The sequence below is a fragment of the Tubulanus polymorphus genome, chromosome 3 (genome assembly GCF_964204645.1).
Source record: "Tubulanus polymorphus chromosome 3, tnTubPoly1.2, whole genome shotgun sequence".
Classification (NCBI taxonomy): domain Eukaryota; kingdom Metazoa; phylum Nemertea; class Palaeonemertea; order Tubulaniformes; family Tubulanidae; genus Tubulanus; species Tubulanus polymorphus.
The window spans coordinates 1,120,066-1,147,739 of NC_134027.1; the positions used below are offsets into that span (position 1 = coordinate 1,120,066).

Here is a 27,674-nt window from a genome sequence, read left to right on the forward strand (position 1 = left end):
ATTGGTTTTAAGGGGTTTCACAAGGTAGAGTGCTTGAAATCGGATCTATGCCTACGCAATTGGGCCATGCTCTTTCTAAGTAGAGCAATTCTCCTAGAAAATGGATGAAAAGTGTAACAAATTTTTAACTAATTATTCCGAAGTGTTACACTGATAATCGTGTTTAGAACGTGTTTGTGTTTGTAATTAGTCTGGTTTTTGTCAACGCGCGGCGCGGCGGCGTCTGCTACAGCCTCGTTATCGATAGTTGCGAGGGTAATTCCCGCGAATAAAGGCTAACAATCCTCGTCTGCGGCGATGATTCGAGAAACAAACACTCCGATGTTTATATATCGAGGTCCGATGAAGCCATCAATAACGGAATAAATCAGACTGATTGTGAGAACTTGTAGAATACGATGACACTCAAGTTTTTTTCAGAAATTGATAAAACGGCGACGAACACAGTCAACAGAACACAAGAAATAGTTTATAATATATATCAGAATTTTAATAAATACACTTCATTGGTTTAATATGTACCAGAGTTTCAGAGATGATACAGAGAAAGAGGGGAGAAGAGAGAGAGAGAGTAGGAAAGAGCGACCTTTCATATAGATTTACATAACACATATAAGAGCCATGATAATCGATAATTTATATACCTTTTTAGTAGCTTTTTTACATATAATTATCATAAACGTTTTGTTTTTTGAAATTTGTTTAATTAAATTAGGTAAGAAAATGTAGGATTTAATATTTTTTGAAATTCTGTACAATTCTATAGACATGCACCATTTATTCCTATACATATTCCATCGCGATCTCCCTGCAAAAATATGTAGTTTCCTTCTCACTGCGCGCGCAGATAATTCTATTTTCGGAATTTGATTTTGGACGAAAAGACGGCGGCGGCCTTCTACGTGAAGCGCCGTACCTTGAAGGGATTTGAGTACATGACCCAGATCCACAATTCCCGGTTAAGATTTGACTTTATGTTTAAAACAATTGAAATAATCTATAATTTTTCTTAACGGAATATTGTAGACCTGGAATCCTCATAAACCTCGGATTTGACAGACAATAAATACAAGGTGCAAGGGTAGAGCTGAATTACATTTTTAGAGTCAAATACCTTTGGAAAATTGACAAAAATACACAATAGGTTTCATGATATCACTTATAAACTTTGGTCCCCTGAACATGAAAGGTATCCATGATACATACAATTTTCATATAAATAGCTCAGTAGCATAAGTCTTTATTCGCCCAGTATGGTCGTCGCATTCAAATAAATTAAAGTAATTTAGCACAGTACCAGGATTTCCCTGTAGACGTAGACACAGAGAATTGAAGGTTGCACAGTGTACGCCAGAAGTCAGTTGCTCGAAATTTGGTTAAAACTAGCCGAGAAATTCCATGGTAAAAATTAGATTGGATTTGCAATGTACAACGGTATGAGCTGGTTAACTCTAACTAATTGAGCAACTAACCCCGACAAAATAACTCCAAAAGTTTCAATAGTCTACTTAAAACATTGTCTTGAATCTCAAAATGCTTATAGTTTGTTGTACAATAAAATGTGCAAAACTTCACAAGAACCGGTTCCGCAGTTTGTTGATTAAATTTGACTCGAAAGTTTAAATAAGTTCATTTTAAATGTTCTTAATCTGAAGTCAAATATTAGGGATTGTGTGAAACTGGGTTCTTGGACTCTGGAATCTTCACCAGACTCCACAATTCAAAAAACGACTATTTTGTTTATTTACTGCATTTCGAAAAAAATATCTCCGCTGTTGCTGCGTTCTGAATAATGATGTTGGTTTTGTTATCGGTTTGAAAATATGCGGGACGTCGCCAACGAAACAATTATGTTCAAGTGTTTTTGTAAAAGACTCTCACGCCTCTAATCCATACCCATCATTCACAGACTCTCTCCGACAGGGGCTACAGCACAATGAAGATATACATCATTTCATGAACTACGATCGCAATCTTCGACGTCAAAACATAAAAACTTTCATCACATGAGAAAAACATCGGCGAACAACTGTTCGAATATAATCTCTATTCGTTATCGTAAATGTTGATTATAGAATTATGAGATATAGATTTAGTCCCACTGCACCGAAATATTGTTATGTATCATATCTGATATTATTGCGGTAGTTTTGAGGCTTTACAGGAATTATCTGTAATAATACACAACTAACAACAGCTGCGCGTGAACCGACAACGAACTCGGGTCAGACTGTTCGATTGCATTCCAGCGATTTGATCGGTTTTACGTGATTCGTGTAGGCTTCGGTAGCCTTGACCTTTGCGAGAAGGACCAATCAGGGCGCTTTACGCGACGCACGTGACGTAGAAAATGTCCAGCGTACAAGTTCCGGGTTGCGCTGCGGTCTGCGAACTTCGGTTTTTACTCAGAACCATTTTTCCTTCTTCTATCTGGTCGATTGTATTGCTACAAAATATAGAAATTTATTCTCGAATTAAAAACAACATCATGAAAATATCGTGACACTAAAAACTTGAAGCTTGAAATCACAATATCCGTGATGTATTTATAAAACGTAAAATTCCCACAAGAAACAGGCCAAGAACACGTAAAATATCCAAGAATATGTCAATCCAACTTTTGAGCTGAAACAACTACTTCTAAAAGGAGCAATTATCTATATATCAGTTACCTTTCGAGCTAAGTAACTTTGAGAAATATGGTTTGATCTAACTCATAAAAGGCTGTTTGCAAAACGAATACAACTGACAAAGACTATGAGAATGTTATTAGATTCTATGTTTCAATAACCTTTTAACTCAATTTACAATGTCGAATTTTTACATCATAAAAATGATTTTCGAGCTTTGATTGCTTGTTGTCTATAGTTGTTATAAGGCAGAAAGAGGATGTTTTGTATAGAGATAAATCCCTATTGGTGGGAATCGTACATCTGTTACACTGCGGGAATCAGATAGCGTTCGTGTGTCTGTGTGGAAGGATTTCTAAATTTTATCCATTAAACTGCTGCCAGGATCTCGACGCATTCGAACACGTCCTGTGTCGTAAGCCCCCGAGATTAATACGATATGATTACACCAGGTTAGACAAGTGCAAATTGAAAATTGTATTCGAAATCGGCGGTTGGTTAGATAGCACTTGTTTTCTCGTACTATCTCGCTATTTCACGCCGCGTTCTCGTACGGCCAGACGAGGGGAGATTGACGATGTAACGGTCGGGTTCAACAGCACGGTGCCTATCTATGTAAACACTATATCTATATACTACAAGTTTAATCGTGTTTAAGTTCGAAATTTTGATAACGAATTTGTTAGTGAAACAGTTGGAGATGTTAAACACGGTAATAATAGGAAACCCCACAACGAATTCAAACAGATCTTCACTCAAACTTTTCAACTAAAGTTTCTTTTTGCGTTCACTTCATGTGGGTCAGAATTTTTCATAAAGGGCTCCATTTTACCGGAGATATACGACCCAAGGCCCACTGAAGTCTAAATCGTAAGATGGCTTAAGACAAGTCTAAGCTCGTTTTGGTTCTATAACAAATCTAACATGACCAGCCTTTGATTTAAGACCGCCACTGGACTCAAGTTATGACTATGCGCGACTGGGTCCAGATATAACCGGAGAATGATGAAGGGAAAGCGGCGAGGCAAAGAACGGACTGTAGCCGCAGACGAGATCTATAAAAGCAATGAGTATAATGAAATATCAGTTACGGCTCTGTGCGGCTGTAGTTTATATATCGCTGGCAGCAATGACAGACTTTAGTGAATGGATGAACGCTGGTTGTCTAATCAGTTTCTGATGGTCCCCAGAGACTTTAGTGACTCTGATCAGCTCCGGTGGCAAATAAGTGCCAAGTGACACTCGTAAAATGGATGACCCAAACCTCCTGGTGGAATTATTTTCAATAAGTCTAATGAATCTCCGGGTGAAGATTGCTGTGACGCGAGCTGTCTGGTTAAATCGTCATTCGTTTTTTTCCCCGGGACGCAAAATGGCAGATAAATCGACAACATTCGCGCGCGAATTAAACTCGAATTTGATGATGGATTTTGTTAAGGAGATTGCAGCGGAAAGAAAAACACTTACATTTGTCGATTGGTCGGAATGCGGTACTGATACCAAATGCGGGATGCACCAAATTTTCTGATGGTTTGAATCCGTTGCTGACGGCCACCCGGGAATCAGCACCTGAAATTTAGAAAATAAATTATTCAAATTATGATTTAAATTTCAGAACAAAATATTAAGCAAAATCATCAGATCGGGTCCTGATTAACGGGAATTTCTATCTCAAAATGTTTCCAGAAGATCTTCTAAACTTATCAGCATCATTCAGGGCATTTATTACATTTTTGCTGATCTAATTTTTGTACAGCGACACAGTTAAAATGAATTAATTTTCAACTATTTTCTAAAGGAGCAACCATTTCACGGTTAAGATCTGACTCAGACTTAACTAATTGAAAATGAACTAGATATAATTCTGGACACTGGACTAAGTTTTACAGCGACAGCTTCGTAATGAGTTTGCTATAGTTTTTCTAAGAAATGAAAAGACTGTATTCGTACCTGAAGTAGTAATGAACGCTCCGTTGTGAGTTAACGTCGTTCTGTGATGGTCTTCAGGAAGACTGGGAATACTGTGTTTCCCCGAGGACGCGTAGGGCATTGCATTAAGACCGTAACGTGCGAATCCGGCCGGATATCCGGGGTAAATAGCCGCTTTACTCCACATGGAACTAGTGTCTAACGAGGCGGCAGAAATCGGTACAGGATGAGTGCAGTTAGCCCGGCTAGCGGTCGGTACTGCCGAGAACCCTATCGGCGATCGTCTGCCCATAGGGGGCGTTTTAGAGGTCGCAGTGTCCGCTAGTGACCATATCTTCGGTTTACTAGTGACTAGTTTATCGGAGTTAGTTTCGGAATCGTTTGATGTGGAACCACATTTTACAATGTCTATGTGATTAGAATGATTCGAGTCCGAATTCAGAACGGGAGAATGCGATGGATGTTCAGAATCGGGAGAATTTACGCGGGAATTTCCACCGTGACCCAGCTGTTTCAGGTCGCCATCTTGTTGTTGGTCGCCTAAACGAGAACCTGTAAGATACAATAGATGAAAAAGACATATTAATGAAATGCTTTAAATTTGGGAAAAGGTTTTTTCAAGGAGTTGCTAAAAAAATATGGTAACGTGGAAAAATGATTCAACAAAAACTAGTTTTTTTTTAAGATTTGATTTCTTTCGAAAAAGTGAAAAGAATTCAAAAAGCAATTTTTTCCATATTTTCTATACAAATAACAAAAATATGGGCCGAGCTCAACGTGGCTGCAGGTTCCAACTGCGGTAAGTGAATAGTGGCGTATCTCGTTTCTAACTGCGGCAAGTGAGCATTCAACCCGGTTATTTCCAGGCGATTTGTTTCGCTCTTGTTCGTTCTTGACATATCATTATCGACGACTGGAATCTTAATTGATTTTTGTTTAACGCTCTCTTTCATCGCGCATCGTCTGCCATTTATTCAACGGATTATAGATTTCTACTGCGCCAACACGCAGAAGATGATAATCCTAGTGTTCGGCTCTCACCAGTCCTGAAAGCCCCGCATCTCGAGTCTTGTCGCGAGGCTCAGTTGTGTTCGGCGTAAAAGCGCCTGTTTCGAGCTGATAATGGCGGCTAACTCGTCAGTAAATATGGCCTTGTGATCCTACATGCAAATTACAACTTAAATATCGTATTGGCGGCGTTGGCTTTGTCTCCACAAATGGCAGAGTGATTAGTTCTTCCTTTGAAGCTTTCGTTCCCGGATCGAATCGGTAATAAGCACGATGGGGCTATTCGCGATAGGACGCGAATTAGAATCAAATTTAATAATGATTAATTCCTATGTTTTCTGTTTAGCGCCACGTTTGTTTATACTCTGTTCTATACGAATTGTTTGCTGCTCCTCTAGACCAAACTGTATCAATATCGATATCAAATAAGAACAGACAGCACCGACCAGACCGATAGGTTTATTCCGAACTTTTGGTTGTCTCGTTAAACTTAAAAGAGCAAATTTACAGTAACCAAATCGTGCGAGTTTATTTACATATTTACGTAAACAAAGATTCGTTACAATATCTTCAAACAGTTCTGGACAGTGTTAGAATATGTTGAATGGGCCCCATTTCAAATTCTTTCGTTAAAGCGCCTCAGTTTATGGTTCAAAAACACTGACCCAAAAATGTCTTCGATTGAAAAATTCCTGAATCCAAAGAATTTAAAATTTAGATAGTTAAACACGTCCTAAGATTATTTAACTATAGAAATGAATTTAGACTGGCCTTAAGTTGTTAGATAATAGCCTTAGAACCAAAATAAGCTTTTCCTGGATGCGAGCTGTTAGATTGGCTAAAGATCCGAAATGAGCTAAGACTGGTCTAAGCCACTGCGATCGATGCCACCAGGATCAGTCTCTGATCGAGGAGTGAATGACCTGCCCCGCCTCATCCTGCTTGTCATCGCATCGAATAAAGAAAAAAGAATCTAATTTCTGACGATCGCCATTTAATGTTCTCCCATCGTGAAATCATCGACGCCAATGTTCAACACGCCTGCACGAGTTATTATTATTGATTAGGGAATTATGAATCGTCTGTAACTACCGCCAATTCAGCGTCTATTATACGCTGGAATTAGGTAAAGAGAGAGTTAATTAGGGATCTATTCTGGCGAATTAATGGCCTCTTCTGTCGAGTCTGATACATGACCGGTTATCAGCGCGCTTCCATGACAACTATTTCGCGACGATAAGGACCGGTACGGTCTCGTTGAAAGACGGACGCTTATTACGAATCTTTTATCCAGACGTGTTGTATGTATACGGTGAGTATCTGCTCCCTTTGACTGAGATCTATTCGCCTTTTGATGCCACGAAAGTGCATTTATTTACACAGTTACGAAATGGTTTTTCAATAATACCAAAACCCATTTCTGTTTCGGCACGAACCGCTGCCAGTCGAAGCCACGAATGATAAATAAAGTTGATAAATAAACTCTTCGGACAAAAGGTTCACAGTTGAACCTTTCCCAAATCAATTCAATGATACTATAATGAAATCCATTATCGTAAATGACATGGGAAAATACTTCGCAAATTGTGGTATTAAGATATTCATTTTTTTTTCAGCGGAGAAAACGTGTGTCTAGGCTGGAAACAAGTTTCCCAACCTGTCGCCACTAAACAGTAATGTAACGCATATTCATTTCGGTGATAATATTGCAATTAATAACCGCTGACATGACACAATGAATAGAAAATAAGACTTGTTTTGTTTTTCGGAGACTAACATCAGGAGGGAAAATCGCTCTTTACAAGTGTTTTGTATCCATAGGACACACGGTATATGTAAGGGACATGATATGAATTATGGCCTTTACGAAGAATGTTCCCAATAATGATTTATAATCATGGGAAAAATTAACTAACAACAAAGTGTCATCCACGACAAACCGAACAGAGTTTCGTGTCAAACAAGACAAACCAATCGGAACAAAATGTTTTTAGTTGAGAAAAGAGACTCTTAGATCTCAAGACCTATACCCCACGTTGAGATGCGCGGATTGCAGCCCAAATTGCTCGTTAATCCTAGGCATCTTATAGGGTTCGAATCCCATATAGACGCCAGTGTTTTCTACGTGCAAACGCCATTTAATTGTGTATGCCCAGATGGAGTCAGCACATTTTTTTCAAAACTATTTTAACTCGAAACACATTCATTAAAATGCATGTACGCCTTTATGAAATATTAAATTGTCACAAGTGTTGAGAAATGGAATTACCATTTTATTCCAAGTAGTCGACAGTGCGAAAAAAAACAGATGAATATCAATGTGTGAAACATAGGCAAAGAAAAGTCCCGAACGAGCGCAAAATGTTGTATTCCGTCTGAGCAAACAAGTGTACATTATTGCAAGGCTTGAATTACACAAATGTATATTTATGAACAGAGAATACATCATAATTCGAAAGCTTATTTGCATATATGCAAATTAAGTCGTTGTATACGACGGTCGTGAGTGTTTGATTAAGAGAAAAAATTCGACGTTATGATGAATGCGGTTTCTATCAACTTGAAACTTTACAACTGTTGCACTAGGCGAAAATAACATTCATAGCTGAATAAACATCCATAATTTAAACATTAAATTGTTCACTTAGCATTTCATAAAAAAATATATCTATTTTTCCCCATAATCGAAAACCGTAACTGAACTAACTATCAAAATGAATACTTTCCCTTTAACTGATGATGATTTTTGTTTTAGTTCCAATTCTCATCGAATTTCAGTAACATTTTATCCCTTTTTTTACGAATTAAAAAAGTTGCTGTTGTGGTTTCGATGTACTTGAAATTTACAACTGTTGCACTAGTCGCAAGTAAACATACACCATCCCTATAGTTGAATAAACGAATATTCATAATCAAACATTGAAAATCTCAAATTGCATTTCATAATGATATCTAAGTGCCAGGGCAATGCAAGTGTTCCTGGTGACGTGTGAGTTTACGAGATTTTCTAACTTAATTTAATTCGTGAATGAACAATTTTAATAAAGTAACTAACTATAGAATGAGACCAAGTTACTATGACTTCTGTTAACGACGGTTTTTGGTCAGTTTTGATAATTTCCATGGCCATATTATATCCCACGATATTTGACATCTATACCGCGTAGCTTTTCAACGTCAAAGCTCCAACCACAGCTGTGCGGCCAGGAGATGGGTTCATCGAGAACCTATTGTAGCTGTCCTAGTACCACCGTTTTGAACGGGTAGGGTTCACCAAGAACCTGCATTAATTTCAAAGCCACAGGTGTGGGGAGGCACAGAGTGTCCGTGGACTTTCCGAGTAACTTTATGCTATCACATTCTCGCTGGCTGCCTGGAATAAACTTTATCGCAAAACTCAGATAAAGGTTTGTTCCAACCGGCAGGTTTCAATGAAGCGATCATGATTTGTTAACTGCGGCATTTTGAATATGAAATATGAATAACGGTTTAATCTGTTGCGTTGTAGCCGGGCAACACGTCACGATAGGTAGAGAACTGAGATAACATATGCCGTGCATATCACAACCAATAAATATTCGCCGTATTGATAAACACCCGGCAATAAAACATATTTTCATGAAATTAAGATTAAGATTCGATTCCTGATAGTATTGCGGCGAGGAAGTAAAAGCCGTTTTCTATTTTATACTGTATTTGAGTCGGGAATAAACCGTAATAAACCTGCAAAATCAACTTATACGTTGATTCAAGCTCAGATTCTTCAAAGAACTTAAACTAGAAAAACACTACGATGCCATCAATGGAAGTCATTCTGTGTCGAAAGTCATCTTGTTCTCTTGCTACCGTGGAAGAGCTGATGTTTTAGAGTTTAAATAATTTTTGCACAACCAATACGGAACGGAACCGGCAGCAAACATCAGACTCCGACAGCACCATATAAGTCAATATTGGGTCTTAACAAACTCATTACTGAAACATCGATTGGTTGTAGAGACAACTGCGGAACGTTGTCAGAGGAGCTACGCGCCACCAGTGGGACCCAATTTCCGCAGATGTCCGTCAACATGTTAAACAAATGTTTACCTGCAGATATCATGTTAATTCGCCGATAAATCACGACCAGGAGAGACGGGACACTTGTACGAAATCTCGGAGATGCGGCCTCTCGACGTTAATTAATTCTTGACGATAATAGAGCAGCCGCAAACTCTGAACCACGGGTTATGACAAATATGACGAATGCAAATACTAGCAGAAATTATTAGCCTCTTCGCCGTGAAAGGTCTGAGAGACTCTTCAGCACCGATCCGGTTATAGTAAGTGTTTGATTGAGCGGACTATGGTTTTTGCGGACACTTTTCGTTCGACGTCATTAAGTCATCATTTTGCCCGAATGCATCGGATAAGGAAGCCCTAACCTGAATCCAAAATCGATCTAAAGCCCAAAAATAGATTTTCAATCGGAACCGTTACTCAAATATAGCACTGATTTTGTATTCCACGTTTTATGCAGATACAAAGTTTTTTTACGGCGTTTTCAGAACGCTCCACGTGACCTTGCCGAAAAGTATGGACTTCCGGATGTAGAGTCTAATGTCCCGTTGCTGTAGCTCCAGATGCCGGCTTTTTCTCCGTGGAAAGAGAAATTCACACGCCTGTGTGTATGACAAACAGTTAATGCGTGTGCAACTACTTTACATTCTCATTGACGGGATTATACGAGATTATACGAGACTTGCCGAGATTCCAGGCTGCACGGAGCCTGGTCTCATCATTCGGGAAGGTTTTAGTTCGATGCTGGAGGGCTAAAGACTTATCGTACAGTTCCGAGCGCGCGTAGCCATGTGAATTTATGCAGCTGCGAAAGCCGAATCTGCAGCCTCCATTATTCATGTAAAGCCGATTTAGCAAGCAGCTTATCCTCTCTCTCTCTCCTCGCTAGTCGACTCGCGACTAGAGCTGCCCAACCAGTTTCGTGTGTACATGTTCCGTCTGATATTTACTTTGTTTCCTGCGCTTTTTGCGAGGTTCAACGCGGCTCCCTTTACTGTAGGCTCGGGCAGCAGCAGGACAGTATTCAAGACGAAGCACCATTTAACCTAGTATCAGTTTGCAGTCCTTAAATCTAGCCGGGAGCAGTAGCAGTTTCGTAGAGAACCCGTTAGTTTGTACGTTTAGTTCACCTGCAACTTGAGGGTGAACTGACCCACACGGCCCCAAATTGCAGATCGCCAAAACTGCGAAGTTGGCCAGTTCAGCAGCCACAATTTACCAATTGATCAAATAGTGAAACCATTGATCTTTATCATACAGCTAAACATATTGGTAGATTAGTACTAAGTGGAACTGTATTTACCGGTCTATAGGGACTGGTACATGGTGTTTATTGAGTTCCAGCGTTGAAGATACCGCTGTATAATGGTTTAAAGTCTTGTCAACAACTTGTCACTTCGAATTCGAACATAAGAGTGAACAATGTCACAAAGGACATTAAAACTAATCCATCGGCGAAGGCGATAGGGATAAGAGTTCTTATAGCTGGTCGTACTACTAACTGTGTGTATATATATACCAAGCAAGCGAGGCTTCCATCAACTTGGAGTTTGAGTAATCAAAATTAGTAAATCTACCCCTGAAGATGACCCAATGAAGCCATTCGAAAAAATTGAAACCAAACCAACCGAAAGATAGGCATACCATCTCGAGACTAAAAGACCGCTAAACTTCTCAAGCTTTCAGCCATAAAGACCATGTGTTTGTCCGGAAACACTTGGACATGAAAAATTTAAAAAAAAACTAATCTTCTGCAAAAATGTCTTCATCAAAAGATACGATTATAGAAATGTCACGGGTCACAGTTAGCGATATCCGTCCGATATCCGTATCTCCCGAGAGAAAAACGTGCTATTCGGTTAGAACCGATTCAATAGACGGATCAAATTTAGATACAGGTGATAGGTATCGAGTACGTGTGTGTGTGTGGACCCGGCCACCCAAAAAGATGCTACCATTATCTCAAAGCGAACATGGCGGCCATTGACAGTTTAAACGGGCATTATCTTCCCTAAAGCAGATGGGATTCTTCTAATTGTCCCCCGAGTCATGGATGTAGCTTTGTGTCCGGATCGGATCGAAAAACTGACAATCCAACGACGGGTCTTCTGTTCTTCGTATGAATATCAAATTTCTTTCGAGCAATAATTAAAAGATGTCTGTTATTTGTTGCACTTAAGAATCTAGTTCAAAAGTCGAGACTCCGGCGACAGGCTCCACCCGTACCGCGTAAGATTCGTGTCGCATTTGGTGAAGATAATGGGTGACAATAGGACGCGTAAGATACCCAATTAACTCTACATCAATATAGATCTTTGTTGGGACGTTCCTTATCTTCATTCTGGTTTTTTATTTCGAGAAAAAAGAGACACCGATTTGAAATTAACGGATTCTTTATCGATCGTTTTGGCGCCTGTCAGGTCGTGCAGGGCTGGCCTCAGTTAGCGTGCAGAATACAAATCGCATGCGTATAATATATAAATGTATGAATTTCAAGTTTGAAAAGATCGTAAAATATATAATCAATTATCGATTATTCAACGGATGAAAAAACAAATTGAATTGTGGGCGAGGAGGAAATTTGAATATTTATTTATGTGAACTTTGTAATGATTAATGACTTTGCGACGATTATTGAGTGCGTCTTTGAACACGGTGCGAACAATCGCCCCTGAAATTTCAATTGAAGAATGAATATCATCAAACACGTGTTAACTAACGACATATACATATATAGACGTGCTCATCGGAGAATAATTCCGCCATGGTGGTTTAATAACGCGCTATACACCCGAACAATTTAACACGTCAAACCTAAAGTATGATTAAACATCTTTCTTTCTCGATTTAACCGCATTACGAAGATGGCGATGGTTTTAATGCGCGTTTGTCGTGGAGACTTAAGTGACTTAACCAGGTTTTAAACAACATTCGCTAAATGACGTTGAGTTAATAGTCTGTTTCTATACATATAACAACCCGGATTAGTTATTCGCCATTTTATAATTGACTTCGGTCACATTTATTTCAAACCCAACCGAATCATTGATACAGTGGAATTCGCTGAAGTCGATCGTTATTTTGACGACCTTTTTGATGATGACTTAGAAATTGAATTAGAAATGGTCTCAAAATAGAGATGACTCCAATAATGCGACGGTTTATCAGATGAAGTTAAGTGAATTTCACTGTAGTTTGTGTACATCGTAGTAGTCAATATGATCGTCTCTGTGGTTGGTTTTACAAAATGCGAAGAAAGTCGTATTTTTTGTTGTTAAATCTTTTTTCGAAAGACGCGAATGAGTATTTGAGTGCGAGTAAACACCACCTCGCAATGAATACCGCATTGTAAATGTTCTCTGTTCTCTTAAATGGAAGATACAAAAATATGACTCAGAAAAATGTGTCAGTAAATAAACTGTGCATGTATACTAAAAGATTATATATACAGAAGACACTTGTTCAATTTTTATGCGACTCAATATTTGAGGGATCAACTGGAGATGTATTGACTCAATATTTGTTGATCAATTTTGACGGAATCGAATTTCGACTTTTTTGTTCTCGTTTGGAAATGTTTTCAAAGAGGAGAGAGTCGAGTTTCTTATTTTTAAACGTACTTCACACTAAGCTCCCCTCGACGGTGGCCCTGCACCGATACAGTGCGTCTCAGGAAAATGTTCAATAGGTGCGAAGCATTTACTAATAACTTAGTTATAGCTTAGAAATGCAGTCACAAAGTGTCAAAGTTTCGACGAAATCTTTTATACTTTATTTCTAACATTTTTAGAATCTTATAAATGCCTTCTCTTGCCCATCCTTTGACTCTAAGAGTTTATCAGTTGAAACGAGTTGACTCTCATAACTTCGGTAACTGGATCATGGTCTATGGACCATACACTAGTCTATACCCCCAAAGTAAATCATCACTGATAACCAAACGGACCCGAATTCAAATTTCAAAAATAACAAACTTACCACTTCTATTGTGATCGTCTTTCTCATCGTCATCATCGCTGCATAGTTTGTCATCGTCATCATCATCATCACAACGGTTCTTAGGAGACCAGGTCATTTTATTTTCTTTTTTTAACCGGCGCCGGGCGTTCGCGAACCACGTTGAGACTTGAGTTAACGTCATTTTTGTGATGATGGCCAACATTATTTTTTCGCCCTTCGTCGGATAGGGATTTTTAATATGTTCTTGGAGCCAGGCTTTCAGCGTGCTGGTACTTTCTCGCGTTGCATTCTTTCTGCGGGCTCCATTCAGGTCCATAGCGCCATAGCTGTAGGAAAATACGACATACAAGTATTTCAGAAATGACCAAATGGGTTTATCATGTTTGAGTATTGAATTTCGCTCTTGTGACCGCCATTATGATAGAACCTAACCCAACGGTTCGCTTTATTACTTTCGAAACCACAAAGAAAGAAAAAACTCGACGATCTGATATTTGATGAGGCCAATTATAAGACAAAGCGTCCGTTAGATTCGGTATTCAAGTTTTCGAGAGAAAGAGAGAGATTGTGAAGTTCTTTTCGAGTGTCATCGTAACGAATCGTAACAAGAAAAGTTATCTTTCAAGTTTTGTAATTCGAGTGGGAATGAAGTATACGCCGAATGGGACACTTGATCTCTCCTTTTTTGTGTAGTCACGCGGCCGAAAATTTCACAAGCCAGAAACAACAAGCGAACGAGTCACCGGGCTAGCGCCGCCGATATCTCGTTCTAGACTGGTAGGTATGCGCGGTTTAAACGCGACGGCACCGAAACAATCGAAACCACGGCGTCGAAGGCACCATGTTCTGAGATAAAGATCGTCGCGGCCTAATCTAGAGATGTCGCCTAAGATAATTCCGCGGCAAACGGCTTTATTATTGTTATTATTACTATATATCTGGATCCATACCGCATGTGCTATGTCAGTATATACGCTCAATGCGGGGACATGATCTTGTAGATAATATGACAAAAACCAGATTTCTCATACAACGAAATCGAATGATATCAAAGCCCGAACGTTGAGATGCAACAGCCGCGTGAGCATTTTATATAGTATTCTATTTCATCAGTTCATCAGAGTTTCTCCAATTTGATTAAGTCACGAATGTTTAAAAAAATAGATATTTTTCGAATGGCTGCAGATAACGTTACATCGACCCCTATTTACTGTCTCTCCACAGGAGCCATACAATTACATACAATATGTAGTATTTTCCACTCGAATTGTCTTTTGAATTAAAAAAAGGTTTTTAGTCAACATGCCCTGTCATTCGAATTTTCGCTAATCTGATAGTAACAATTTCCGGACTGTATCCCCCTACTGCGAGCAAAAATAAAAACCAACACGTTGAATTTTACCCTAAAGGATCTTACAAATCAAGACCAGTCTTTATGACTTGGCAAAATATGATTGCCAAAATAAGCATACCGTTCAAACCTTTCAAGCCCTACTAACTTGTGAAGTTGTTGTAATTCGGAAAAAGCGTAAGGTAACTGTGCCCGGAATCTTGATAAAAACCACCTCGTGTTCGAAACTTTTACAAATACATTAGAAAATCAAGAAAAAATAAACCACTTTGCTGCCAATTTCAACAACTATCGAGTCAATTTTTCATGAAGGTGATATAACTAAATTAACTACGCGCAATAAACTGCGTTTAAACACGCGATGAAAATATAGGTTTTATCAAACAACCCGTAAATATATACAAGTTAATTCTCTGTTTCGATGTGTGACATTTATTTTTTATGATTTAAACTATAGTCAACAACATGTTTACAACATGGTTTATAATAGTCCCGGATCGAGATTGTTAGGACAGGGGCGTTCATTTCGAGACGTAGTTACTACTTGTGTGTGTTATGAACCGGTTTTCTATATAATTGTATATAGTATATAAAATGTTAGAATGATTGATCGGTCTTTTTAAAAGAAACTTGTTCGCTATACAAAATGTGTACGTGTAATAATGTCTCTTTGATATAGAAACCACCGCCAGCTTTTCATCTACGATCGGAACGGGAGCTTTGAAGCGCATTTACAAATTCAAATAACTCCCTCGAATCGATCCGTATAGCCCGCTACCGCAACAGGTCCGGGTCGATGCGCTTTTTGCGTCCGTCCCCTCGAGGGATTTACCCAGCATGCGATTAAACTCGATCGTAAACGTCGGCGATTTTACAAGTTCTCAATATAGTTCTAGCTTTTAAAAGTTGACTCGAAAGAATCGTGTTCCGCGTTAGTCAACGGCCGAAACATTGTGGTTTCATTTTGATAAATCATCGATTTCTGTGCATAAAATCGTGCATTTTTGATGTGGGACATTTCTGTTAGCAAAAATACATAAAGAGGCATTTTGGCTGTTAGTCTACAGTTGACGAGGATTACAGTGTTATATTCGATGCAGACGCTCCCTAAAAAAACAACAACAACACGATCCACCTCTTGCTCGATGAGAAAACCAGAAGGTCAGATCGGTCGCGTTAAAGCCACCGTTACACGCGCGCACGTCTGAGAACATTAACTATCAAATAAACAGCTAACAGTCATTAGAGGCAGGCGTATTGTAGGAGCGGTCCCCCGGGCGGCAGGATACACTGTCGTGTATACGGTATAATGACTAACTGCTACGGACAATAAATACGCACTCTCCACGATCACCGCCGCCATCGCTCGCCGTATAACAGCTTCCATCATCGATCAGATTCGTATTTCACACGTAAAAGAACAGATTATAAATTATTTCAATTATGAATAATTTTGCCGCGCAAATTACTGTGAAATGGCGCGTTATTGTCGTGCATTAATGTGACGCTCTCCATTTCTTTTACATTGTTCGCCGTATTGGAACAATAGGTCTAATAGCACCCGGCGTGCGCTGACAATGCTGTTTTGACGTATCGAAAATGGCAATAAAATAGCATCAATTGCTTCCGAAAAGTCGGAGACGATGTATCAGATAGAAAGACACATAATCATCACTCAGAGCTTGAAGTTATCACACCGATTGAGCCTAATTAACAAACAAATCTTGAAACTAAAATTTGAAGAGAAACGTTTGAATCAACGGTTCAGATAAGACCAGGGTTTAGTTAAATCTGGTCACAATACAAGATTACCATTTATGATCATATTATGTCTCGGCGAAATTTGCGACGTTACAAAATGGAAGAAAGGAACATATTCGAAAGGAATATATTATCTATGCTAAATACATTTGAATTATTCTGCGAATTTTAAGTTCACTCGAGCATTTAACAACGTTACGAGTTTACTATGACTGTTTTTAATCTTCTAAACGCACCTGACGTCTTTATGGAAACTAAACATCGCGAGGACTCTATAACTCGAAACCGCCTGCGGCAACTGTCAAATGATTTTGATTGTAAAATGACAAATTACCCGGTGCGATGTCGGTAGACACAATGAGATTTTAAAAATTGAATATATTCATTAGAATTTATACCACATCTATACAGAACGCTTGTCTCTGTTTACTGCTATCAGCAGTTCGTAGTTTGTGTTGTTAATTGCTGATGAACACGTTATATAAATAACACACTGGGAGCTAGTTGTTCGATGGTCCAGATGCGGACTGGTCCAGAAGTTGTTAGATTGGTTATAGAACCAAAATGAGCTGAGGCCCGTCTTAAGTTGTTAGACTGGCTATAGAACTAAGGTGGTCTTAACGTAGATTCTAAATCTACGCCATAACTGCCCGACTAATCCCATTTGCTCAAAAAGTTAGTTCAGTAAACCATCGGATGATTATGTTAAACAAAACAATCTCCTTGTCACCAACTTTTGGGCACCGGTCAATCTCTTCGAGGGCAAAGCGCATAGTTCATACTGTTATCGACTTACCTGTTCATGTAAGGGTAAGCAGCCATCGATGTATCGTACGGGTAACACGCCGCAGGTTGTGATAAACTTCTCCAGGCCTCCATATTATCCTTCAAGCCATAAGCGGAATTCTGTAAGAGATGGAGGAAAAAAACGTGATGAATTTTAATATTTCAAGACCCGGAATTTACTCAATCAGTTGATCCAGTTCGACTGTTACGAGTCAGGATTTGATGCTATCGAGTTACATAATCTAAAACTACATTATTTAGAGTCAAATCTAACTGTGGAACTGGATTGTTATGTTTTCAATAAATGGATATCTTCAAGAGGCAAGAGAGGTTGATGCACGATGCATTTCAAGCATTCCAAGAAGCTAAAGATTTTTGAAAATATTTGAATTTTTATGGCTATTATAGGAACGATGACATTGTCAACCTTATAGAGGTCTTAAAAATTCCGCAGACTTTAAAACCGTTAGATACAAAACGCGACGAGTAGGCTACACAATACTAGACATATTTCAAAAGCATCAAAGTCACTCTCAAAAACATGCATTAAAACCAGCGGTAATTACATGGAAAACTTCAATACGGACTGATATTTGTACGAAAAAAGGAACAAACTGCACAATGTCGCGCTGTCAAAACAATCTTTCACGGCGTGGCTTTTCAAAAAGAAATTTTTTTTTCGAAAAAAGAGGTTTTTCTTCAAAGCTGATCGGCTGAGTTTCGCGTCAGTGGTGTTTATTATCATTAAAGACCTTACGAAATATTAAATCGGTTTTTTTGAATCTACGATTTTTTTTCGGTGAAACGAAGGACTCGATTTCTTTGTCATCAAACGTCGAAGATACGCACATTTCTGATATATGTATAAGATAAAAACGAGTCCGAAATGTTTCGTAATTGAGCTGTATTTTATTTCAACGTTTCGACTTCATCCTTACAGCTTATAGTCATCTTCGGGAATACTGATGTTGTGAAAGTTTGTTACGCGATATTCATATAAACAATCATACAGCATAAATACAGTTACAAATTTGAATTTGAATATAAACTGTTTTTTTTTTGTATTGTGCAATTTCATCTTATCTTACAACGTGGAGTTTAATACTTCATCTGATATGATTTCCATTAATAAAATGGCCAAATTTACTTAAATTGAGATGCGACTGACACAAATTGAAAAGCAAACCTCCTTGTAGATATCTATACACGAGCTAAACAAACTGTTTAAACCTATTTGGAATAAGTATATTTACACTTCTCGTGTTGGAAAGAAGAGATATGGCGACGAAATCCTATTAAAGTTCGAGATTGTCTCGGACCTAATTCTGTCATTTGACTGTCACTCGAGTCAATGCGACTCTTATCGGAGCGATGTTTAGATTTCGAAACTGTGTGAATCCAGAGGTAAACAAAGTTGATAAACCACCGAATACAATGACACTATACATCGATAGATATGTAATTGAGGTTCGCACTTCATTGCAACGTATATATATATATATATATATATATATATATATATATCAGTCGACGATATTTCTGCTGATAATTTGATTCAATACATTACAATTAATTCGAATTTCATGTTCGTCATCTGTCAAGTTATTTTGAATAGAACTTCAACGGCCATAGTTCAAATTCAAATTCGATTTGAGTTACGATATTTCTCAATTGTGAGCAAGAATTTTATTGAACGATGATTCCGATAGATTTTCGATGAACTCTTATTTCAACGACACAATTCAAAGTTGAGGGTGCTCCTATAAGTTGAGAAAACCAGAAATATAAAAAAGCTCTTCAAATAGATTTACAGCCAGTTCACCAGGGCCCAGTTCCATAGTCATGGCTTAGACTTAAGACCAATTTAAGACCAATTTAAGACCATCTCAGTTCTATAACCAATCTAACAACTTAAGACCAGTCTTGAAATTTAAGACCATTTTTGGACATAAGTCTCAACTGAGGAACCAGCACCAGAAGTAAAGATTTGCCTCTTAAGTAGATAAGGGAGGGAGGGACAATCCTAATGCTAAGATGTAGAAAAAAGATCCTACTACACATTTAACTAATTGAAAATGAAGTTATAACATTAAAACATGAAGGCATGTGAGGGAACTAACAAAGCCCAAAAAAAGAATTAAAGACATACACAATTGCAAAATACCATGGAAACTGTATATATGTATATAAGCTAATATATTATTTGTCAATGGCTGTCGCTTCAAAATTGATGACGCTATTTTTTTCTTTGTGGGGTTTTCTTCTAAAAAGACTCCACGTTCATATATACGCACACAATGGTAACACCTTGTACTTAGGAATTATAGGTAGCAATTTCGGGGGTTTGGTTGTTGTTAATCACACCGCTAATGACGTGTCTTTAGTTAAACGAGCCAGGTCAACTGTGACAACTAACCGCCCCCAACTGTACGAACAGCGAACGACACAAAAATGTGATGCACACTTTCAATATTGCGAAACAACGAACTGAATTTGTTTTTTTCACACAAAAGCTCGAAAACTCGCGCAGAAAATGTCGTTTGTCAACAGATGGTGCAAATTAACATTAAAAAAAATGCCCATTCTCCCAACATCAATATCCCAATAGGATATTTACCCATCAACTTGTCATTCAGACCCATAACTAACACGATTGTAGTATATAGCTTCATTGTGTCACCTTAATGATCGACGCTATACAAACTGATGCGAAATGTTCTTAAAAAGTAGTAACTAGTACAAATAAGGCATTTTGAAATCCGCTGATGAAACATTCACTGAGAGACCCGTGTTGCTGAAGATGATAGTATTGCTGAAGATGACAGTATTGCTGAAGATGACAGTATTGGTGAAGATGACAGTATCGGTGAGGATGACAGTATTGGTGAAAATGACAGAAGCGCGAGGAAACATTTCGGACTCTATCTTCCAATCATTTTGCACGCGTAAATTCTATTTTCGATTAACTGCAGAATTTTGCTCTCATAAAAAGCGATTTAAAACGGAAACTAGAAATAAAGTTCATTTAGGTCGTGCAATGCTACAAAGTTGATACAAGTGACGTCACATCGCGTCATATCGACCGTCAAATGCAAGTAGCTAATCGAACTTAACTTTCAAAATTATTGAGTGTCCAAATCTGTCGTCAAATAAGACGCGTGTGAACGATATGTGTTACGTTCGTGCGTAAACTCCTTTATTGTTTCGCCAAAGCAATAAAGCCGGTTCGATTCCAGATTTGGGTGGTCGAATGCCGATTGCACCGTAAGGTGCTGCCATCTAGCGAGTCAGTCGTCGCGTTCGGGAATCGTGACCGATGAAAGCGGTAATGATTTTAATACTAAGCGCCGAATTATTTATTGGTAATTCATATTAGTCAAATAAATTATAACCACCACGACTAACACGTACAAACTATAACATTCTCGAGCCAAGCCCTGACGTCATCGCCACAATGAAAGTAGGGAAGGTATTCAATTGAACTCGTGTACACGGTCGGGCGGGCGAGCGGTTCGGAAAGACACGATCACGAGCTATTCAACACATCAACCCCAGGTGTTTCATCATAATATCATCAATACCTCGTACACCGCAACGTAAACAACTACAGTCGTTCCTATTGGTCACATAATCCCTACCGGATTACCGAATATATATTATAATGAATTTTATTACCCTTGTTATATTATGATGATGTCGATGATGACACAAAGAAGGGATCTTCGTTCGGCGAGGGGCAACTATGTACCTAGTGATATTTGCTGATTATGTCTTCAAATAGTCGATACTATTGTAGTGTGAGTGATTTATGGAGAAATGCAATAAGCGAAAATGTGAAAATGGTCAAATAAAATTTCCTTTTTAGGGCAGTGTTGAAAATGAGTCCGTTGGTGCCTGAGTTCTGGGCTTTCGCTAAGAGCCGTAATGGTCGCACTTGTATCAGCAGAACGCTGTGTATATAACTATTTTCCAATGACTTTGTATTATTACTTTAGGTCATCCTTTCGAACTTTTGTTAGATCGCCGAAAACGTTTGAAATCTAGGCAGAGTTTCCGAAGTAACTTAACGATTCTGGACAAACAAAAACAACCGAGGTACAAACTATCCAATAACGAGTCATTGAAACACACCATAATCCACCGGAAGTATATCAAATACATGAAATTACGTGATAGAAAAAAAATAAAGAATTGAAAAATTAAAAAAGTCTGAATTGAGATCACAATGTCCCAGCTGCTTGCTAAGAGGAATTAGTTGTTTGATTTTATAAGTCCTCGACAATAGCAGGATTCGCTCTCATTAACGAACTAAATTAAACATTGATACTACGTTAAATTAATGAGTTTTATGTGACGCAGTGCATGGAAGCAGATAAATGAATTCACGTCCGTATATTTATCGTCGCTACATGTTTCCTCATCAGTAAATCTCGTGCGGACAACGAGTAACTATCCGACTAAATTACAGCCTAGAAACCATGTCCGACACGATGCGAAACCACTTTCCTGAAAATCGTCGGAAATTGACCGCCGTTTTAACCATTCTTGCGCGACGTATTCCGTGACTGGAGAAAGAAAAAACGATTAACAACCGCGAACGGGCCGCTGGCGGTGTAGCGTATACACGGAGCCACCCTTGTTCTGTTTTATATCGCGCTTAGCAGGATTAATTTTCAAGCAATTTGTATGCTTCCTATGTCGTACGTAAAAAGCCGATGATTAATTCAGAGGAGAAAGCGATTCGACTATTTCCCCACTCGTAGAAGGAGAGAGCAATGATAAATTAATTAGTCCGGATTCGAACGGATTATCCGACTTTAAAATGACAATCAACGACGCTCGGTAAACCGTGACTAAGGCCAATGAGATATTTTGATTTCGTTCAGCTCTGGATGACTTCACAATCATCGCTGTTGATGTCGATGACGTCATTAGTCTTTGTTTTCAGACAAACAGACTCATCCTCGTTTACAAAGGAATCGCGCGATAAAATGGACTTGTTAAAGCATTGTCGGAATTGCTTCGAAAGTAACCTTTAAATTATAGCGCGATAACATCACATTAATATCGACATTGACATTAATTCGTCGTATTAAAACTTAAAAATTGGTATTCGGTAAATATCAATAATCTGCTTCAAAATCTCTCTAAAATAATCTTAATCTAACCAGGGAAGTGTACACACTTCCCTGATCTAACTGACTGATACTCAAAAGGAATTTCTGAAAAAAAGTTGACAAATTCAACAACTTAACGAGGATAGGATTTCTAAAGGACTTTTCAAAACCTCTAAATCTATTGTAACTTCTCGAACTTTAACTTGAAACAATATATACATATACTCAGTCAATAAGGCCAGTGTAAATGGTGATATATTTGACAGGGACAGACAAGTAACGATGTACTCAGACAACATGTATTGTCAGATGACCGCACATCTACACTACAGACAATCTAATAATACAGCTGAATACCACAGCCAACCACAGCCAGCGCACCCAGTACCAGAGCGACACCAGCAGGAAAGCAATGCTAATTTAATTAGCCTAAGTAACAAATTCATCTCCTCAACTTGACTCAGTAATTAATCATTCGTGACAAAACTGACCCCAAACTCGAATAACGGACGACCAGGAGAAGTATATTAATCCATTAATGCACAGTCCATTAATCCACTTTCATCTTTAATCCAATCGAATCTCTATAGTTCTCGTATGGATCGAGCGGTTAATGATTAATCTGGTTTTTTTGCTGAAACAACTGACCCTCAACATCACAGGGTCGCCAGTTGTGAATTCAGTTTAATTCTATTAAGTTCATCTACAATTCTGTGCTGTTAAAACGATAGCCACATCAACGCGCAGTTTCGAGTTAGATTTTGATACAATATTATATTTACTTTGCAAAAACAACCTTGAGTTCACAAGTTTCCAACGATGTTCCAAACTTTAGGGCCAAACTTTAACCCCGGAATCCGGACCTAGTTCTACAGTTGTGAGTTGACGTTAGTCGTTAAAAACGGCTATATTTGAATTTCAAACTACTTACCAATGGAGAGTAGAAAGCGGACGGATCGGCAGCGGCGAAAGCACCGTAACCGGCGGCGGCCTGACTTGCATAGGCGGCGCTACTGTAGACAGTATCGGCGATACCGGGCACCCGAGCGGCTGGGTAACCGGCCAGCAACGAGGTGCTGTACCGACATGAGCAGACCGTCTGCCCCGTGTGCGGGTCTGTGATGATTGGTCGACCCCCCTCGCAACAGCTGGTCGGTACAGAGGTCGGTGCCGCGGCGGCTGTGGCAGGCGAGGATAGTAGCTGAAGAGAAGAAAAGAAATATTTATAACCATTGAAATGTTTATTTTGTGAATCTGGCCGGACTTAGAGGGAGGGATTATGAGAGCCTTTCATCTGGCTGAGGCCAGTTCTACAGCCGTGACTTGAACCCCACAAATGGTCTTAAATCATGAGTCTGGTCCTAAGATGTAATATTGACTTTAGGGCTGAATAGTTGCATGGTCAAGACATAATGAGACCAGTTTAAAACTATTTTATGTCTACGGCCAATCTAACAATCTGATAACTCAGGACCAATCTTAAGATTCTAGACCATTTTTAGATTCACGTTACGAATGTGCAACAGGCCACAGCGAAAGCCCAAATAAAGTGGAACTCGGTAATCTTTATTCTGGGAGGGGCCGTTTATACATCCCTGCGAAATAAACAGCATTATTGTGTTGTATCAACGCACAACGAACTATTTAAAAAAACTTATCTAGGCTTCGATGTGACTGTTTTGCGAGGAGCATGTGCGATTCTTTTTACACCCGTATTTTTATCCTGTCGCCTCGAGTGACAAGTTGTCACCGAAAAAGAAACATTGTTATCATTCGAACCGTCAAAAATATCTCCGTTTAGAGAAAAAATAAACGGCTCTCGACCTCGCTTACCCCAGATAGGCTTTAAACGTGGGCTCGACACCAGGTAAACATTGACTGCGCTCACGGTTTATCAGTTGATCAACATATATACTACTGATAAGCCCACGTCACTCACACATCAAACTTGTCACTTTGTTATCTTTAGTCGATGATAATTTGGAAACAAAAAGCTGATAGTCGTGCGGCGGATTCTAATTCTAATCAGTTGTACATATACGCATAACGCCGATACCGAACACCCGAGTACAATAGGGTTTTATTTACCAATCAACTCCTCAGCACCGGCTTAAAACAGTTTATATCAAATATTTAAATTTCACTAACGCGTCGGTCGGTCTATTGTATCACATTCTATACGGATTTAGATATCCAGGATACAGTCCAGTGAAAGGATCCGCGAATTTATATGGCAAAGCATTCCCTGTTATCAATTCATGGCTATCATTGATTCTTCACATGTCACCTTCACTGTCACTATATCAACTAACATCGAATTATTCATCTGCGTTCAATAATACAAATTGAAACAGTATCTAAACGTATCGTGAACATTGGTCGGCAACTAAATATGAATTGAAGTTAAAACTGATCTATATTTCTAATTGTTTACTCCTTAGATATAAACAATCAACAAACGTTTCTGTAAATAACCGACCGACCATCCGACTATCAAGTTTCAAAATCAAACCCTCTGTTTCCGTCCTGGCAGGTGTGGTGGGTTTTTCAAGGGGCGCCAAAAGCATCAACAAGATTCAAAAACCGATCAACAGAATTATGGCATCGGAGCAATTTGATAAAGTATTCTTAAATGACCAGCTAGCGTACGTTTATTTCAAATGTAAAGTTGGCAAACAGAAACTAACGGGACTGAGCTTTGAAGGTATGATTTCAAGATAAAGTTTTGATTAAGATATCTCTTCAGGTATACTCTGCTCATAGACAAGGTCAAAATGGTTTAGAAACGAATACAAAAATTGAAAAAGTCTGGAGAATTTTATTCCAAAAATTTACACTAGAAAAATACACGCTCTTCTCGCTCAAATGGAATTATCTATCTCTATCGTTGTAAAGTAATTACTCATTTTTCAGGAAGGACTGTGTTCTATATTCCGCGAACTGATTCTGTTACTGAAGTTCAAAGTACAGAATACAATAACTGTGGATTCCGAAGTCCATGAAAAACCCAGTATCTTCACGGCGAAATTGTAACAATTTCCGAAGCCTATTTACCACGCTATACTCATCACAAAATATCGCAGAAATGACGGAATTTTCAGCAGAGAAATTCCGAGAAAGGTTTCTCTTCGAGACCGTGGTCTGACTAATCAACCTATTAGCTAGCGCCTGAACAAGCCACGAATATATAGCGCCGAGTTTAGGAGGAGAACGTGATGACAGAAACTGCCGTAGCTAAAAACACACTCTCCGTGTAACTAAACAAACAGATATCTTTTATACATGTACAAATTCATTCAAGATGTCACAGATTGCGCGCGGGTATAACATAGACCAAGTTGCAGCAACAACTGTTCCGTTCTAGTTTCACCAGTCAAATATATGGGCCGAGAACCATTAAAATCTCTTTTTAACGCAGGGTGGTCTCTTGTGCAGGCCGGGGATAGAATGGGAATCGCACGCGTTCGAATCGTAAAATCCCAGTCGATCCGCGCGAATCCGGCGCGCGATGTGAATGATATCGCGTGACGATTACTATTTGAGATCGCGAGTGTGAGATTTTAGAGATTCGAATTTATGAAAACCAACAAAAGACCAGTGCCAGTGAAAGCCAGTAAAAGTATCAGACCGATGAAAGATGCTACCAGCAGAGCTCGACAGTGACAGCCTTTTTGTGTTCGCTTATCTTTAGCATTTGTTTTGTTTTTGTGTGTATTATTTTTTTCAACATAGTTCGCCATGTGTTACACCGCGCCGTGTCTCATCGACAGGCAGGCAGTACACACACATCGCAACCTGCTTCACTTTGTGAAAGAGAAAAATTATATTTTCGTTTTATGCCCGGGAATAGAAATACACATACGCGATCCCGGATAGTAATAATGAGTTTGATTATTTAAATCTCTGGTTTACGATGCTGGAATAAACAATCCACACAATCATAACCTGCTACACGACCAGCATGTGCCGTACATTTTGTGTTGTCGCGATGGGGCGAAATTCAGACGAAAGTTTTGAATAAGAAATCGTGTAATATTTCTATTGAAAAAAGCTTCCAAGTCGTGTAGTCTAATTAGACGTTAATCTTAAAATTTCATTTCGAGTAAACTTATTCACCGTGGCCAAAAAATGTTCCCCTCAATTTACTGAAAAATTTCGGCTAAGAAAATACGATAAAATTTCATTTTTTACCGACAAAAAATTTTGAGAAAAAATATTTACCTGCGTCGAAGACATAGTCGACTCTATGTATAAAATAGAAGAGCACGTAATCCTGTAGAATCAACGCGACGAAAGCCGATTCCAATTTTCACCGCGCTTCAAGAGTCCAAATATCGAATTTCTGGATAAGACAGAAATCGCTCGTGTACCGACAATGTTCCGATGTGTCGTCCCGATGTCGTCAAATCGATAGATTGATAAACCGACGGATCGGTTTACTCGATTTCACTCGATTTCAGTCACCACAACCCGACGACCGATCTAACTAAAGTTCGCTTCTATATATCTGTTATTGTTGCTGTTGTTGTAAAGTTGTTTCTAGTTTCCTCCGCGTTTCAAAAGTGTTCGATCTCAGATTGTTATAGTCCACGACTAACACGTCGGACGCTGATAGTAGACATTGAGAGAGCTCGGCCCAGCAGGTAATATACCTAAACACAACCACTACAAAATTGTACATGTAATGTTCCTACGCTAACAAGTGTATTTTAGAAGATCGTGGACATATTACTGACCCCAGAATGCTAGAACCGCTGTTCGGCCAATCAGTGGCTTGCTTACAAATGTTTTCTCGAGTCAAAGCAAGTGATTGAGTAGTTCGTCTGATTACGATGAATGGAAACCTACTACGAAGCCACGCCCACCAGCTGGATTATAAGGTGCCGCCCTTCGACGCGTGATTGACAGCGGAATAAGAAGCCAACGAGATCGACTGAGCGAGCGAGTGAGAAGAGAAAAGGTTGAGGGAGGGAAATTGAGAGGAAACCCGGCGTGACTTGAAATAGAAAAAACGTTTCATTTTACTTCCCAATGACCTGTTTTGCTGCTGCTGCTGCTGCTGGCCTGCCTCCAGTT

At 38.9% G+C, this 27,674-nt stretch overlaps 1 protein-coding gene across 1 annotated transcript; it reads right to left on the bottom strand.

Annotated features, from left to right (window-relative positions):
- Positions 1 to 540: 540 nt before the first annotated feature.
- LOC141901971 (uncharacterized) lies at positions 541 to 27,282 on the bottom strand. Its single transcript, XM_074789583.1, has 7 exons — positions 26,820 to 27,282; positions 23,530 to 23,799; positions 17,492 to 17,601; positions 13,602 to 13,909; positions 4,581 to 5,111; positions 4,098 to 4,199; positions 541 to 2,446 (listed from the first exon to the last, which is right to left on the bottom strand). Exons 1-7 carry the CDS (start codon positions 26,832 to 26,834, stop codon positions 2,427 to 2,429), a joined length of 1,356 nt encoding a protein of 451 aa, XP_074645684.1. The 5' UTR covers positions 26,835 to 27,282; the 3' UTR covers positions 541 to 2,426.
- Between the last annotated feature and the right edge of the window lie 392 nt (positions 27,283 to 27,674).